The sequence below is a fragment of the Heterobasidion irregulare genome (assembly GCF_000320585.1).
Source record: "Heterobasidion irregulare TC 32-1 unplaced genomic scaffold scaffold_01, whole genome shotgun sequence".
Classification (NCBI taxonomy): domain Eukaryota; kingdom Fungi; phylum Basidiomycota; class Agaricomycetes; order Russulales; family Bondarzewiaceae; genus Heterobasidion; species Heterobasidion irregulare.
In genome coordinates, this window is record NW_009258197.1 from 1470314 (window position 1) to 1487760 (window position 17447).

The 17447-nt window shown below is 50.3% G+C and overlaps 5 protein-coding genes across 5 annotated transcripts; all 5 read right to left on the reverse strand.

Annotated features, from left to right (window-relative positions):
* Positions 1-133: 133 nt before the first annotated feature.
* HETIRDRAFT_307816 (uncharacterized protein) lies at positions 134-1629 on the reverse strand (the record flags this gene model as incomplete). The annotated part of the gene is made up of 7 exons (XM_009542643.1): positions 134-325; positions 383-515; positions 580-924; positions 977-1122; positions 1186-1254; positions 1311-1364; positions 1420-1629. The coding sequence occupies 7 exons, from the start codon at positions 1627-1629 to the stop codon at positions 134-136; spliced, it is 1149 nt and encodes a 382-aa protein (XP_009540938.1).
* Positions 1630-2370: 741 nt separating this feature from the next.
* On the reverse strand, positions 2371-7414 carry HETIRDRAFT_377708 (uncharacterized protein; the record flags this gene model as incomplete). The annotated part of the gene is made up of 18 exons (XM_009542644.1): positions 2371-2677; positions 2737-2844; positions 2905-3329; positions 3382-3565; positions 3622-3842; positions 3895-4091; positions 4141-4507; positions 4568-4731; positions 4788-5001; positions 5061-5402; positions 5462-5587; positions 5683-5898; positions 5970-6260; positions 6317-6444; positions 6508-6623; positions 6672-6825; positions 6905-7219; positions 7279-7414. 18 exons carry the CDS (start codon positions 7412-7414, stop codon positions 2431-2433), a joined length of 3951 nt encoding a protein of 1316 aa, XP_009540939.1. The 3' UTR covers positions 2371-2430.
* Positions 7415-10554: 3140 nt separating this feature from the next.
* HETIRDRAFT_306944 (uncharacterized protein) lies at positions 10555-11994 on the reverse strand (the record flags this gene model as incomplete). Its single annotated transcript, XM_009542645.1, has 1 exon — positions 10555-11994. The coding sequence occupies one exon, from the start codon at positions 11992-11994 to the stop codon at positions 10555-10557; it is 1440 nt and encodes a 479-aa protein (XP_009540940.1).
* A 3537-nt stretch (positions 11995-15531) lies between these two features.
* On the reverse strand, positions 15532-15897 carry HETIRDRAFT_41169 (uncharacterized protein; the record flags this gene model as incomplete). The annotated part of the gene is made up of 1 exon (XM_009542029.1): positions 15532-15897. A coding segment is annotated over one exon (366 nt), but the record flags the coding sequence as incomplete, so codon positions are not given.
* Positions 15898-15974: 77 nt separating this feature from the next.
* HETIRDRAFT_307220 (uncharacterized protein) lies at positions 15975-17198 on the reverse strand (the record flags this gene model as incomplete). The annotated part of the gene is made up of 1 exon (XM_009542646.1): positions 15975-17198. The coding sequence occupies one exon, from the start codon at positions 17196-17198 to the stop codon at positions 15975-15977; it is 1224 nt and encodes a 407-aa protein (XP_009540941.1).
* Positions 17199-17447: the final 249 nt, after the last annotated feature.

The window sequence follows — 17447 nt, forward strand, 5'->3', positions numbered from 1 at the left end:
ATGGAAAATAGAATCCTTATGATGCTAGATTGGATCAGTATACAAAACGGGTCTTTGTGAGGGGGTTCATGTTGAAAATCAATGTAAGAAGACAGCTCATACATGGGGGAACTCAAACATCGTCAACTCAACATTAAACGATATCCCATGTCGTTACCGACACAACGTCGCCAACGCTCATGACACCCGACGCGAGACCCACCGCATTACATCCGAAGCAAGAGTCGTCCGTTCGACCAGGATCCAATCCTGTGCGAAACTTGGAAAGCGGCTTGGAGGGAATAGACATATTCCTAACGCCGTTCAACGGATCGATATTAGGCAGCTACATGGGCCGTCTCATTAATGATGAGCATAGCAGCACCAGTGAGCAAAATCGTACCAAGCATCTCGTGCATTTGGCCACCAACGTGAAAGAGGAAGATTCGTTCGTATGAGAAGTCAAAACAATCTCCCGCCACATGTCCTCAGAGAATGGTACGGAGGCGCCGTTGAAGACGATGTTGGGCCTATATCTAAAATTATGATGTTGGTGCGTACCACGGAGTTACAGGCGCGATGGCTGCAAATCGAAATTACCTTTCCAGTACCAAAGAATCCACGTTCCAGTGCTTGAACTCATCTATATCCTGCTCGCTGCACCACTTGGCAGCCATCTTCTTCACGCTCCCGAAGCTTTCCTCACTAACAACCATGAGAGGGTAGCCGTCTTGATAGTTGAGATGAGCATTCAGGTTCGGGAATGACCATGTCGGCTCGACGGGACGCGCTCGTGAGCCCTTGAAAATGAGATGCACCGGCTTGCCGAAGTATTTTGAAAGGGTGGCCGAGCATAAGAGTGCATCCGTGTTGGAAGAATCAGGGTGAGGTTGAGTGATGTAACCATCTATGCCCGTGTCCGAGTGGACGCTGCAATCATCCGTACTGGAAATTCGTCTGTCAATATCACGTATTGATGATGCGTCAAATTTCTTACATGCTGTAGTTCTGAAGCATGTCTGACGTTGGTTTTAATGGAACAAAGAATGTCTCGCAACCAGATTCAGCTGGAAATGAGATTTGAAGTCGGCCGCCGCATGGGTCTATATCGCTTTCAATCACTCGAGGAGTGATCAGTACCATCTGACACCCCATTTGGGATTGTATTTCAGTAAGAACGCAATGAGTGTAGAACAGTGAGCATACTTTCGGTACTGCTCTGGCTGTAATTATTCGATGCGACATAGCATCAATTATGCACCATTGACGATCGTACTATATTGTAGGGACTTTTCATCGGCAGCCAAGGGCAGGCAGACAGAGATGCTTACCTCGAGGCCAAGCGGTGTGAAATTCGATTTGAGAACAGATATTCCACGGCAGCTCTACACAATCACCAAGCGTCAATGTCCGGAAATATAGAAGCTTGATTAGGCGCACCTTGATGGGATATACCATTATTCTGGAAACAGTAACCTTGCCCGCATCTAGTCTTTTCTGGACAGCGTCTTGATTCTTCGTGGCATCGAAGATAAAGCTCGTCTCGAGTGCCTCTGATGAGCTTGAGTGGAGCCTCGAGAGAGATTCGCTTGCGTTCTTCAGTCTGGCTGGCTCAAAAATTATTGACAATAAAAGCCTGCAAGCAAGCATGGATATTCCAGCGACGGCAGCTATTCCGACAGCGTGACGACTCCATGGGGGTGCCTGAAAATAGTCTACCAAGGGCGTCATTATGAAGACTCAGCCCCGCAATGGGTATGAGAAGTTGAGAACAGACCAAAAAGCTCGGGTGAAGTTGCCTTACCAGTTTCCTTTGAGCCAGAGGGTATGCCGACCCTGTTGGGTCTCTCTCACTCAACGTGGGAGTCAGGACGAGCTGATACATATGTCACCATCGAAAGCAACGGCATAGAGCTTGCAGCTGGCATCACGTGTCTGACCTCCAAGACCGCTCGACTAGTTTCACGCTCCGACTTACGTAGCTGATGCCGTCCTAGCATCTTTACTGCCTATGGCGCTGCAACGTTGTCTTCAACGAAAAAAAGTCCGAAAGGGAACAGAAGTAGTACAGAAGTAGTACAGAAGTGGACCAGAGTTGTCATTGTTATTTGCTTCCATATTCGGGACTGCCACCGTTTGATATCCTTCAACACACAAGGCTCGTCGTTGCAACTTGCGGGGAGAGCTTAGCGAGGCTATTTCTCAAGAAAGATGCGATCACTATCTGTGATCAATTTCTGACGACCCTACAAGCATCTGTGTCCTTTGATGAGCGCTTTGTCGTGATATTGCAGATCTACGGAAAAAGATCCACGTCATGTTTACAAGAACGATGGCCTTGCAACAACAATCGATACCGATGGAGTCCCTTCTCACTGTGCTCTCGCTATTCCAAGAACAGACGCAAGTTTACTATGTGTCCATCAAATAAAAATGGTATACAACTCATGTCTATACAGACGGCACATTGACCACAGTTATACAAGCAGCATCCTCACTCGACGGCTCTTGTATGTAGCGGGACCTCGGTCGCCAAGATGTTTCCTTTTGCGCAACCTCGGTTTCCAAAATCCAACCACTAAGAGCATATGAATCTGGTCGAGGAGCATACAGCGTTGGCTCGACGATGATATATTGTAATGGTCCAAGTATTCCTCGGTAAGTCAATCGGCCTGCGTACGTTGCGCAAGATAGAGCACTGCATATGGAGAACCTGATCAGTACATGTATGGGAAATTCAGGTACAAGTGTACGCACTCAGGATGGTGAGACACCGATGACTTAGATTCGAGCTTGAGCGTGTATTTGCAGGAATGTGTGAGGGAGTAATTCCGAAGGGTAAAAGGAACAACTGCATGACAAGGTCTACAGCAAAAAGACAGTGTTAAGTGGTGGAATGGAGTTTCGCAGAGGGAAAACGTTCACCCTGCGGAGAAGTCATGCTTCACCACCTCCCCTTGCTGCAAAGTAAGGACCAATGGGTTCATCTCGGCATTCCACTCGCTCGTACGGATGGCGTCCAAAACGGCGGACTTCTCGCGCTGTGTCTCGGCGTACATGCTCCGCTTCACTTTGGCTTCCTGAGCTTCTTCCACGATTTCCTTCAACGCTGCATGGCCGGCGCCTAAGATGGCACCTGGGATGAGGACATGTCCAGAGCGCTGCTCGGAAGGAATTTCCCAAAAGAGTAGAACATCGACAGCGTGTGGATGATACAGAGGAAATGTAGAGGGATATAGAGCTGCGGGAATATTTGACTGCGTTGCTGTAAGATTACGCAGCGCCAAATTTCGTCTTCGTTGATGAATAAGTGACGAGATAGTTGGTTGAAGGACAGAATATACGGGCGTCTAAAGGGTGCATCAGGACAGTGGCTCCTAAAAGGCTCGAGTATATGCATACCTTAGATACGTGACTGCACAGTACATCTATTGGTGGAGGCTCCGAGGGCTCTAATGTCTGACCTTGCAGAACATTTCTAAGAGTGTTAGAAACGAAGTCTAATGTAGGCTGAGTGTCAAGTTCATTCTCCCATCGATCGACTCCCAAGGGCAGATGGAGAACCTGACTTGGCGTGAGCATGTCCCTTGAAATAAGGTATGATTGAGTACTGGTCCCAAAAAAGCTGAGCAAGACACGCACGATGGATATTCGGACACGGCAGAACATGACCAGGTTGGACTCAACGTCGTCACTTGGGAGATAGTGACGTCCGAAGACGCAGACACATTTGTGATATCTAAATCAAGGAGGAATAGATGCTCTAAGGCACGACTAGGTGCCGATCTGGTGGACACAGATAATATAGGCTGAACCTCGAACTGGCGTGTCACCCGGGCGGACCGGAATATATCACCTTCTTTCTAATGAGATTGTGTCAATGAGGTTGATATGAAAGGAAACGTGGTGGCGAACCTCTCTAAAAACGAAAAGAAGGCACATTTCATGGTCGCCAGGATGATTGGCGTGTAGAGTGAGGGAAAACTCCATGCTACCTCCGGGAGCAAAGGGCAAAGAGTCGCGCAATGTCTCTAGAGGTATTCGATACGGCCTCTGTGCCGCAAGAGAGTTTGTTGAACGAAGCACTTCCGTCTGCGGGTGGCTAGTATGCTCTGTCATAACGTCAACATTACTATCTGGAAGATAAGATTGTGAACGTACCAGGCTGCTCTGTGGGCGCGTCTATCCAGAATTCATCTTCCGCACCTGCAATCAACCACATTTCTCCTATAGTCTCACTGCCGGTGTTTGACAGCCACAGTTTCACGCGCTTACACTCCCCCTCAGCGAGAACGAGACGCCCGTCTTCGACAAAATTGGCAGACACTTTCTGACGCGCGTCCTCAACTTCTACTCTGATGTGAACATCAGGCGCATACATCTTGCTTTGGCGCTGGAGAGGAGTTTCCTGGAGCCTCCGGCCACGTGTGCCTAGAGATTCTGTCACTGGAAGCAGTGATAGAAACTCATATGACGCATGGCTGACGAACAGGATGCCCGACCGTTGGGCGTGCATAGCCAAGGGTATCTGATGAGCAAACCGTGATTATGTTACAATAAAGAGGTTCATGCATTTTAGAACACCCACCGTTCGAGTCTCCTTCGAGCTAAGGATGATATCGTCGATCACTTCTACCTCAACAAAGTCTGCGGGAGTATTCAAATGCTCTTCTTTGACGACAACGGTCAAGTTTGCCAGATTGACGTCGACATCCAGAGGATTTTGCAGCGTCAGGTCAACCCAAAAGGTTTCTGGAAGCTGTGGATCAGCATATTCATGCAGACTTTTTTGTGGGATATAGCTCTACCATTGACAGTGGCTTTGCCGATACTCTGTAGACCTTCCTTGCCTCGGGTTTTCCTAAATTCCTTCCAGGTGTCTTCTTGCGCCTCCCATATGGACAGATCACCTCCGACCGAGTCCCCCGGCACTCGCAGCCTTGTGTGTCGCGGAATGCAAAATGGGACAGGAAGTTTCATGTCAGACAAGTCCAGTCGACCTTCAGCGGTATCTCTCAGATGCTATTGTCACGTATCAAGTGCTGAGGTCACCAAAGGTTGAATAGAGGGACATGCCGTACCTGAAAGGCCACTCTGAAATCTTCTAGAAAAACCTTGTCCGACACGACGGATTTCGGCAGCTGCACATCGTTGCCAGTGGGTGCCTCCGATAGAGTGAAATTGGTTGTTCCTGTAGACCCATGGAGGAGTCCGAGGAAGAAGCGGACCCCACGCTCGACATCGCCACTCGTGTAATGCAGTCGGCCGAGAGCGTGGTCGATCCCAGGGATGATAGCCTCTAGACTGCTGTGCGTGTTTGAGTCCACACCTTCTGCATCCCAGAACGATGGGGAAAGCTCCTTCTCTGGTGATATCTTGTACAGCTCGTGTGCTCTCCGGAGAAAGTACATCGTGAGCGGTTTCTACACATTGTATAAGCAATCAACAGCGAAACGGCTTCGATCATGGGTTTTACACTCACAATCCCGAATTTCTCCAGTCTGTTTGCCGCGAAGAGATACCACAATGCAGCCCTTCTTCTTGCCCGTTTACGAACGCTAAGGTACGCAGCATGAGCAAGTAGGAGTGCAGAGGGCGGTTCTTCGGCCTTGAAGAACCCTGGCATTATCAGCATTTCACTCTCAAATGTGTCTTTCCTTGCTTTCTCTGAGAAAACAAGTAGGCAAGTTGCCGATCACTTACGGATGATGCTGCCCAGACAAGCCATTTATCTCCTTCCAGCACGCTGCTCAGAAAGTCAGAGCTAGGGATGCTACTTTCCCATCGTACGGCGTATACGAGTGCTCGAAGCTGAGAAAGCGCCGAAAGATCTGATTGAGGTGTTCTGATGAGTGACAAAGCATGTGTTACATGCAAAGGTATCGCGGGAGACGGTGCAAGTAGCATGGGTAGAATTTCCTGCCCATACCAGACAAGTTATTAGTCGTTAGATCATTCTCAACATGCCACACGCGTTTGCTTTTGCTCACGGATCCATTCTTTCCTTCTTTCCTCATGGATTCCCAGACGAGGATGGCTAGTTTGTAGTCTCCCAGGCTAGTGGCAAATTCAGCTAGTCGCCGATGTTGCGGCGGCCGTTCGAGCAAGCCAGGAGAATTGACCAAGGAACTTATAGACCCGGATAAGCCATGGCCTCGCGAGGAAACCGACGAGGTCGAAGGATTAGACCCGTGCGAAGGAGTAGCACTCGTAGAAGCAGATCCGAAAAGTCGGCGAGTAGAAGAAAAGAGGCGAGACGGAAGACGGTTCTTCGAAGAGAACTACACGTAGGCATGATTTGTTACCAGAGGAGTCAGACTGGAGTAGAATGTCATACATTTTCGTTCCACTCGACGACGCATTTCTCCATCCATGGTACAAGACTCATGGCAACAAACTCCCGCATGAACCTGGCAGTCTGCTGTATGTCTTGTTCATTCATCCTGAGCGTGTTTGGGACCGGACCTGCACTCGACGATTCGTCGGATGAGCTATTGTTAGTATTGTTCTGTGGTGGTGGGGGTAGACGTGGAGCAAGGAGAGGGGCAGGGACGGGCTGTGGAGGGGGAGAGGGCATTGCGAGCGGGAGGAGGTAGCATTGAAGGCCGTATTGCTTCTTGACGGCATTAAACAGAGCTCCAGCTCTGCATACAAGTCAGTGTGATCAAATGGAAGTCGTTGATTGGACGTACTCTTCGTTAGAGAGCGATGAGTTCTGGGGGTGAACGATGAGCGAGTAGACAAGATACGTGTTGTCTACCCAGACTGGGAACTCTGGCGGGCGCGCGTGCAGTTGCGCAAGTGCTTGCAGAGGGTTCGGTGCCATAGTTGACACGGCCAGGACAACTTGAAAGCACGAACGAACAGTCAATCAAGTACCTCCTCGCACTCAACGCGAGCACATTGAGAACCCAAATGCGCGTACCAGCAACAGGGTGGTTCCAGCCTTCGATAGTAGATGGAATATGATCTCCCTCAACACATCTCCTGAGCTCATCCCACCAAGGCGTCCGTATATTCGTACTCCCGTCCTTCTCAGCCGCTGCAGCGCCTGCACGCTCCCAATCTTCGACCCACTTCGCACATCGACGCGAGACTCGCGCGCTGATCCAGTCTATTGTGCGCCCAGCACGTTGCTCCTCGTCTTCGCGGCATCCTGACTCAATTTCGGTTAAGTCGGAGAACCGTAGGGCGAACGAGGGGTGAGGGACCGATGTGAGGGTGGTGGTGCGTGTTGTGACTGAAGTGCGAGTTAACCCCTCATCAGGAAAGCCGGTGATGAAAATAAATCGGGTTTACCTTGAGGAAGGGGAGAGAACGATTGTAAAATTTGTGAGAGAGGTGGTAGAGACGATGCGGTGAGCAGGTCAACCAAGTCTGGAGATGGGAGGATGCATATATGAGGGCTGAGAGACGGTGGCAAAACGGGTGCCATGAACAAATGCGTCAAGTACACGCGCGCGACCGAATCGTCTCAGCCCGCGTTCGCTGGAGCAATATAGTCACTACTGTAAATAGTCGGATGTCGTGTTCGGCTTCAGCCCTGTCCAAATTCAAATATCGGACGCGTTCGTCACAGGCGTCAGCAGGACCCCCGAAAATAGGTGGGGAGGCTGGGTGAAAATTTGTCAAAAGTCGTCAAAAACGTGCGGACAAAAAGATCAAAAAATCGGCTCTTTTTTGCCGGAAAAATTCAGGCATGTGTAAGATTTGCCACAAAATTCTCGGATTGAGCCATTTGACCCATTCAGGCCCCCAAAGTCCCAAAATTTTGCCGGACAGGCCAGTTCAGGCCTTTAAAATGCTGGCAGTCTGGCAGAACACTAAGAAATTCCAAGGGAACAAGAATGTGATGATTGACAGGGGCTTCTGATTGAGCATGTGTTAAGCCAATAGGTGTTACGACTGCTCGTCGGTAACCCCAAGAGTAGGAGGTTCTTCCCTAGGTCACTCGTGGAGGATGTGTGGAACGGTGGTCTCGACTGTACGTGTAGCACAGGAGCCAGAAGTGTATTGCGATGTGGCAATGAAGACTGTAGTAGGAAGACTACAGTGGATGAGGGTGCTGTGGTAGGAAGACCACAGCGAACGAAGATCCCTGTATGTGAAGATACAGGGGAACGAAGAGAATAGACTGAAGATCCTCAGCCTATTCTATGGGCCTTTTATACTACTTTAGGAAGTAGGGCGTGAGAATACCGTATATGTATCCATAGGTATTCCTCTAAGTCGTCTCTCTCAATAACGACTACTCTTGTGTTTCTCCGTTAGTCTCCTTCCGGCCAGGAACGACTAGGAGCTCAATGCCCGATGTGTGAGTAGTTTGTAAGGCGGCGTTCCATGCCCGCTAATACAATAGGCCCGTGATACTCGACCAACGATAAGGTGATCCGTTGGGAGTGGATGACCAAGGTTGATATCTGTACCTTGGTGTACGCCTCAACCTATGAGGCTGCTTGATATTTGTGATGATCGTGTCGGCATAGACCGCCGTTAAGGCCCGACAGAACGTGATCATAACAATACCCCCTTTCTACGTCCTATTCGCCTGGTAGGACAGCGCTGTGCGCTTCATCGCCACTCCATAAACGATTTGCTTTCTTGATCCAAACGATGGTCTCCGGATGCGACTTCCGAGACATGACTTCGTTTTCTGGGAGGAAGACCGACTTACGTTGTTTGATCCTCTAGGAGTTTTCCATCTCCGTTGAGCTGTTTGTTTGTCGAGTCGTGAGGTTATCCAGGCCTCCGCTCTCTAGGGTGTTCTTCCTTCACCCGTGGGATTGATTCTGCCACGGGTAAACCTCATCGCGGTCTTACTTCCAGCCCGCTTCTGGAATAGCATCAAGAAAGGCGTATGAATGCGAGTGGTGTGTGGATGAATAGAAACTCTAGTGTGTGGGTTCCGATTCGTGTCATCAGGTTCTTCTTCTTCCTTCTCCGAGGGCCAAACCTCAGTGTTTCCAGGATAGTCGTCTATCCTCATGATTTGTTGTTCCTCTTGACGACAGTGGATGGCGCCCATGGACAAGTAGGTTGATCGCTTTACGAAGGCTTAGGCCTACTTCTCCAGGCTACCAGTCATGACGCCCCAAGCAGTATCGCTCCCATACGGTGAGCTCATCTCCGGTGAGGTTGCAGCCAAATCCCAAGCAGTATTGTCCCCATACGGTGGACTCATCTCCGGTGAGGCAGTTTACGGCGTCCAGAGTTTGTTTTTCACAAACGTGGGCCTATGGTGGGGAATACCACGTGTAGTGTTGGGTTCGAGGCAAGGATATGAAGAGAATTAGACTTGAAGGGTGCAGCGAGGAGTAAGGAGGAGTCTGACTCCTTCTCCAAGTCTGCCCGTTCGCTTGCACGAATGGACATCAGGACCACAGCTGATATATTTGTCGGGTTGCGAGATATATCCACGACTGGCAGTTTAAGCGTCATGCGGGACGGTCTGTAGTTTACCGTCGTTTCGGACGATCCGTAGTTTAACGTCTTTGCGGACGTCCTTCATCATCAACATGGAATACCTGTGGGGAAAGATGTTTCTGCACGCCAGAATTTCCATCGGTGATGTGCATAGGGCCATAGACCAGACTTTACCCGCTCCAGATTCCACTAAGGCATGATGGACGGTTTATACTATATCAAACCGGATAACTTGTACGTCTCAATATTAGGAGACCGCTCAGTTTAATGCCGTGAGGTAGGCATCCTCGCAGTTTAATGCCGTGCGATAGGCGGGCTATCGTCTGACTGTGTCCCTCGAGTCACGATAGGCTTTTCCTCCGAGGATGAGGGTAGTTTAACGTCATCTCGGACGTTGTCGACACATTCTCGTCAAGAATGATGTCGACCGATGATCCCTGTACTAAAAGGGACAAGTAGTTTAACGTCATCTCGGACGGTTGATGACCAGGGTCTTGGTCAACAACCACAACTCCTATTCGGTAAGGAGCACATAGTTTAATGTCATTGCGGACCGATTGACACTATGGCGGTCAATCCACAACTCCTATACGGTAAGGAGCAATAGTTTAGTGTCATTGCGGACGATTCAGCACCAGAGTGATGAATCACAACTCCCATACGATCGGGAGCGAGTAGTTTAGCGTCGTTACGGACGCATTGGCGGCCAGGGGATTGGACGTCAATGACAACCCCTAGGTTCAGGGGCACTAGTTTAACGTCGTTGTGGACGCGCGGTATCTTGTCAAGATCGCCATGCACAATCCCTGTACTTGAAGGGACAAGTAGTTTTACATCATTTCGGATGCCCGTAGTTTACCGTCATTGCGGACGTCAATGCCATTGGCCTCGAACAATCCCTATGTGGAAAGGGACAATAGTTTAGCGTCATCGCGGACGTTGTTTCGCCACAAATATTGTGGAAAAACAATGCTTAGTTTAACGTCATCCCGGACGTTTCGTAGTTTACCGTCGTTGCGGACGAGACCTAGTTTTACGTCGTTGTGGACGAACAATAGTTTAAGGTCATTTCGGACCCTTTCTGTGTCAGGGGAAGGAGTTCCTCAACTTCCTTACCCCCTTTCTTCTCCTTGTGCCCTATTATTAGTCCGTTTAGTAATCGAAAGGCCCTTGATAATCTCCGCCCCCTTCATCCGGTCGATAGTAGGGGTCCGCCTCGTCGTAATTTCCCGGATCGTCTAAAGCATCCCATGCATCGAGTTCGGATCTAGTCCACGAGCTATTTCTTCGAGCCTCCGAATCAACGCGGCGAGTTCTGCGGCTACTTCGGTTATCCTCTCTTTCGTTCGTACGAAATCGAGCACTAGGAGGAGGCGATCTAGGCCGGTGTCGAACACTCCGGCCAGCAGTTGTTCCGCGTCCGAGGGTTGCCTGGCTTCCCCGACCCCGTCTTCCCTCATTTCTTCGATAGACGGGCGGTTCCTCCTCGTCGGTATTTCCTTGGGATAGGGGAAGACCTCGTATCCAGTGAGAGGGGGGAGTCGCGGTATGGCTATGCGCTGTAGGAACCTCTCGTTGTCTTGGTGGAGGGCGCTCCACGACCGTACGCGGAAACCTCCTTGGATTTGGTACAGGCGTGGGATGTTCTCCGGGACGTGGTACGTTCCAAGTGACAACTCGGAAAGGGTCGGTTCTGCTCGGCTGGACGTTTCCCAGTTCTCCTCCGAAGAGGAGAGCTGGAAGGAGCTCTCGGTTGACATATTGGGAGAACTCGTCAGGGTGGATGAGGAGGGCTCGGGGTCGTCCGTCATTGTGGGCGTACCAAGAGGCTGTGTCCGGGTCGGTTTGGAGGGCGAGCGTCCTGATCTGGAGACTGGCACTAGCCAGTCGTCGAGGTACGTCGCTATGTTCATTCCCGGGTTGTCCTGCCGAGAAGTTAGCGAGTCTTTGGAGGGCCATGGCTGTGGCCATTTGTATTACCGCGGAGATGGTGTTCCGCTGGAGGAGCGCGTCCGCGTGTCGCTCCAGTTCTCCGGCGTGAGGATCTGTACGAGGGGTAGGTCCTCCCATGGAGCTGGGAATCGGTCCACTAGTTGGTACTGGCGGAGGTGCAGTTTCTGATAGAACTGGTATTGGTTCAACTTCTCCATGGCTTGGGAGTTGAGCTGCCGTTCTTGCTCGAAATCCCGAGGGACCTGCAACTCCACTATTTGGCGTGCCTTCACTAGGAGGTGGAACTCCCACTGGTAATTGGCCAAGGCTCGACTGGTTTCGGTCATCAGGGTTTTCATGCCGTGGTGCATCTCGTGAGGCCCTCTCCGGTGAGGGTCTTCGGGTTCTTTCCCTCTCTTTGAACTTGGCATAGTCTTCGGTGTCGTCGTCGGAGAAGTTGTTGAGATGAGGGGTGAGGAGGACGCCGGTAGGTCCTGGTTGTTGAGGACTTGTTCCTCTATCAATTCGTCCAGCATCTGGTCGGTGAGGACTTGTTCCTCTTTCCACTCGTTCGACATCTGGATTGGCGACCATAAGGACGACATCGGGGGAGGAGTTTCTGGATGGAGACGAAGCATCGTGGTCGTCGTGGAGGAGCATTCGAATGGGGGATGTGTTTGAGAGGGGAAGAGGGTGAGAAGATGTTCTTGTTGGAGTCCTCTTGTCGCTCCTTTTATAACCTTGTCTTTCCCTTCAGGCTGTTCCCGGACGCGGCTTGTCAGGGTATTGGTCATGGAAATCCTTCATGGCTTCTTCCGCCGTTCCCTTTAGGAGAGCGTAGGGCTCCCAGGTGTTGTCTGCTTCGGGATATCCCATCCATTTGACCAAGTATTTGGTTCCCCGTCCTTGCCGTTTTGAATCCACGATCATTTCTACTTCGTAACGTTCTTCATCGTTCAATACTTCCGGTATTGGTCGCGCGAAGTTTTCTCCGTGGGCTTCGGTTTCTCTATATTTGGTGAGCACGGCGGCGTGGAACACCGGGTGGATTTTCCACTGCGGAGGAATTTGGAGCCTGTACGCCAGGGTTCCTACTTTTCCCAGTATCTTGAAGGGGCCATATCGCCTAGGGGCGAGCTTGAACTTAGGATGGGTTGTCCGAATATGGGTTCCTTCTAACCATACTTGGTCTCCTTCCTCCCATTGGGGAAGTTTCCTGTGAAGATCCCGGTCTTTGGCGTAATTGCTGGCTATTTGTAAGCTAGCAGCGGCTTCTTCCTGAACTTCTGTGATCGTCCTAATGCGTTCAGCTACCGCAGGTACCTTTGTCTCCAGCGCCATGTCAGCTGAATAGGGGGGATTGAAACCGTATAGCACTTCGAAAGGGGATTTCCCGGTGGCCGAGTGTTTCCATGTGTTGTGTGAGAATTCGGCGAACGGCAAAAGGTCTACCCAATTGTCCTGATGGTAGTTGCAGAACGTTCTCAGGAATTGCTCGATCTCCTGGTTTACCCGTTCCGTCTCTCCATCTGTTTGGGGATGATACGCCGTGCTGAGAGCGGCGGTGATTCCTAGCCGTTTCCAGAGTTCTCGGGTGAATTTGGCCGCAAATTGAGGGCCCCGATCGGACACTATTTTGGTCGGCAGTCCATGTCGATTGAAAACGTTATTTTGGAAAAGCACGGTTGTTTCTTCTGCCGTGATCGTTTTCTTGCATGGGGTGATGACTATGCCTTTTGACAGACCTTGATCCACTACCACGTTAATTGAGTCGAAACCTTTGCTTTCGGGTAGGTCCGTGACGAAATCTGTCGAGATGAATCGCCAAGGAACGTTGGTGGTTTCCAGAGGGTGGATAGGTGGGTGTGTCTTGTGTGTCAAGTTCTTCGTAGACTGGCATATGGCACATCCATCCACATATTCGTGGACAAATTTAGTCATGTTTTGCCACCAGTAGTGTCGTTGCACCATTTCCAATGTTTTTGCTCTACCCGGGTGTCCTACCGCGGGTGCGTCGTGATGTGTTTTGACGATGAGTCTTCGGATGACGTCGTCTTTGGGGACGCATATGTGGCCGTTGCGTCTGGTGATTCCGTCTTCATATGTCCAATGTCCCAGTAATCCTCTCATCCCTTGTGGTCCTACTCGTAAGAGCTTTGCGAGGGCTACCCTTGTTAAGGCATCATGTTCTGATTTCGAGTGTCGGATGAGGGAAATGAGGTTTGAGGAGGCGATTTCCGTGGACTTTATATGTCGTGTCGGGGGTGGTTCTACCAATGTTTCGTCGGATTTGTTGAAAAGCTTGGCCGGGAGTAAAATTTGAGATTTGTTGTCAGATTCTACCCCCTCACTTAGATCTGGACGCCTGGACAGAGCATCGGAGTGATTTGTTGATCCTGCTTTATAGCTGAGTGTAAAGTCGAATCTGCTCAAATAAAGGCTCCAACGGGCGTGTCGTCGTGATAGGTCTCGCGCCGTTTGGAAATGTTCCAGGTTTTTATGATCTGTCCAAATCTCGAAGGGGTGTCGCGCGCCTTCGAGGTAATGATTCCAGTGTTCCAATGCTTTTATTATAGCCAAGAGTTCCCGGTCGTGAACATCGTAATTCCGCTCTGCTGGTGAAAACGATCCAGAGAGGAAAGCGACTGGGTGCCAGTCGCCATCTTTTCCTTCTTGTAGAAGGGTAGCTCCATAGGCGATTAGTGATGCGTCCGTTACTAATCGATATGGGTGCATGGGATCTGGATAGTTCAAGACGGGTTTACTGATAAAAGCTTTCTTTAACCGTTCGAAAGCTTCTTGGCATTTTGCAGTCCAGTTCCATTTCTCGTCCTTTTTGGTAAGGTCGTGTAGGGGGCGCGCGATGAGTGAGAACTTGTCAATAAAGCGCCTGTAAAAATTCCCTAGGCCCAAGAAGGAGCGAATGTCGCGGACTGTGCGTGGGGTTGGCCAATCTTTTATTGCGTCCACCTTTGAGTCCTCCATGGCGACATGGTCTTTTGAAATTGTATATCCCAGATATTGGAGCTTTTCCTTGTAAAACTCACATTTTTCGGGTTTCAAATATAGATCGTTGTCGCGTAGGATTTGGAAAACTTGGTTTAGGATTTTGACATGTTCCGCCATGGTTTTGGAGAAGACGAGGATGTCGTCCATATATACGGTTATCTTCCGGGCTGTGATGAGCTCCCTGAAGATCATGTTCATCATAGCTTGGAAGGTGGCTGGTGAGTTGGTTAGGCCGAAGAACATCACCGTAGGTTCGTAAGAACCTAACGGGGTGATGAAGCTCGCCTTCCACTCATCTCCCTCTTTGATGCGTATATTGTTGTATCCCCATCGCACATCCAATTTGCTAAAAATGATGGCCCCTTTTATCACGTCCAGTAGTTCTTGGATTAGTGGAAGGGGGCACACATTCGGGATGGTGTGCGAATTCAAGTGGCGATAGTCCTGTACCGGGCGTAGTTTTCCATCCTTTTTTCCTATAAAGAAAAATGGGGCTGCTGTTTGCGAGGTGGATCGACGGATAGTTCCTCTTTCCAGATGTTCCTTGATGAATTTTCCTAATTCGTCGTGTTTTTCTGGGCTCAGGGCGTAGATTTTGGGCACTTGAGGTTTGAAGGTTGGTTTTAAGTCAATGGCATGATCCCAGTAAGTGTGTTCTGGGAGTCGCTGCGACTTTCGTTCGCTAAAGATGTCCAAAAATTCGTGATGCGCCTTGGGAACTCTTTCCTTTAGATTGGTGACGATGATTTCGTCTTCCAGGTCTTGGTCGAAGCTGGCAAATCCTGACGGTTCGGGGGCCAGTTTCCGAATAACTGGGTCCCGGGTGGCCTGTTTTCCTGAGGGTTTGTCTGGGAGATCAGGTTCTCCCTCGTTTGGTGAAAGAGATGGCTTGTCTTGCGCCTTTCGTTTCTCTTCTGCGTATTTCCTTATGTCCTTTAGGAGCCATTTCCTTTTGAGGTATGCTCGTAGTCGGACACCAAACGTTCCGCTATGGTCGCGGAGTCCTACATCTTCCGATAGTCTTCGGAGATGTTCTAGGCGCTGTTTTTCGCGCTCATTGATGCGTGGTTTGTGCCGTGGCTCCACGTCTGATAACCGCCTACTGTATGGCGGTTCTTCCCTTGCTCTGGTGAACCCATATGGTTGCTGGCATTTCTGGGGGCACCGATCAAAGTGCACTTCACGTCGCCTCCATTCGATGGAGGGATCGTGGTATTTCAGCCAATCTGTTCCCAGGATAAGGTCGTCTTTCCCTAGATTGGAGATAAACATCTGGACGCGCTCAGTATGCGTTCGTCCACTGATGTCCCGAATGGTGAGGTTCACATCCAAGGCGGATCGGATGAGACCTGCTTTGTTAATGGTGTCATCGACGTTCCGGACGCGAATGGGGTTGTTGAGTGTATAGGTGGGGAAACGATGTCTCTTGACCCAAGTTTCGTTTACTATAACCCCTTCGCAGGCCGAGTCGATGGTTGCTTTTGCTCCAGCGTATTGACTCCTGTTGGATACCTTCACGTTCAGGCGTATGGGGGTGATGATACAGTCGTTCATTGCTCCGATACGAATACAAGTGCGGGCATCAAACTCGGGTCGTCCTTGACCTCTCTCCTTCGCTGGTGAGGGAGAGGTCAGGAAAAACACTCCGCATGTCCCAAGATTACTTCTCTGGCTTCATCTTCTCCTAATTCTCCGAGCACTGCTCCGATTCGAGCAGAATGACTGACGTCTCCGTCTCCTTGTCGTCCGTTAGGTAGCATAGTGCGCTGCCCATGGTTCGTCTGGGGTCGTCCGGATGGGGTAGAGTGAGGACGTTCCATTGAAGGACCAGGTTGTGGTACCCGCTGGTTGTTGCGATGAACATCCTCTGTCTCCATTCCTCGATATATTCCCGCTTGGTTTCCCATAGCGGGTGCGTCGTCTTCTCCTTCCAAATCAACCGCGCGGCTTCTTCTCCCTGTTGTACCCATGCGTTTCTTCGAGTTTCCTCGAATCGGTCGAACGCCTCTGCGTAATGACGGGCAGTCAGCATTCCAGTGTCCTGTCTTTCCGCAATAGTAACAGGCGCCAGGAGGCTTGCCGTCATGTTTCCGTTTTTGGCTAAGGGCATTGTGCTTGCGTGTCGCGTCAATGTCCATGTCAACGACTTGGTTGTTCATTCTGCGAGGGGCGTTTGTGGAATTGTAGCGGGGAGAGATTTGGTTATGAAAACGATTCAGATAATCGCTTCGAAAGGAGGTGGAGTTGGCGAGGATGGCCTTTTGAGCTGTTCTGGCTCGAAGTCGTCCATCTATTTCGCAGGCTGTATTGATCCAGTCCTGAATCGTATCCTTTGGCTGAACTTCCTTGTCGTATATTTTGTCCATGACGCGCGGGTCTAACCCGCGTTGGAAGTAAGGGACTTGCTCTTTATCGGAGATGTCGGCATCGGCGGCGATGAGAATGAATTGGTTGGAGTATTCATCAACCGTCATTCGTCCTTGGGAGAAGGCCATAAGTGCGCTTCGCGCCTTGTCGGTCTTGCCCGTCTCCCTGAACTGTAATTTGAACTTGGCTAAAAAGTCCTTCCAGGTGCCTAGATCGGTAGGTGGATCTGCTCCTACTGATTTGAGGAGGAAGTTCTCCGCCCAAGCTCCCGCCGTGCCGTATCTCATGCATGAAAGCACAAGGGATATTTTGTCTTGATCGGTCTTGTACCGATCGGATTCTGCTGCGAAAAGAAGGAGGCATTGGAGCATGAATTTCTGGGATTCAATGCGGTCGCCTGTGTAATTGTCTGGGAGTTTGACTTTTCCTCTTCTGGGTTGTACTGTCGCGGAAGGGGTGTTTGTAGAAGTCGAAGCTTGTCCCGACATTTCGGCGAGTGGTTCGTTTCGGGTGTTGATCGGTGTTTGGTCTGGTGAGTCGGAGTCTGATTCCGAGGTTGTTTCCTCTTGCTCCGAGTCTTCGGGGATTACCGGCGCCGGTTCCCTGTATTGTGGGGCTAGTTCCCACTGAGCTTCTGTTTCGTTCCAAATATCCTCTTCTTCTGTTCCGTCTTCAAGGGTGAAGTAATAACGCCCGTTTCGGTATGAGCAGTTATCGTAATTCGGAGGGGCAGTTCC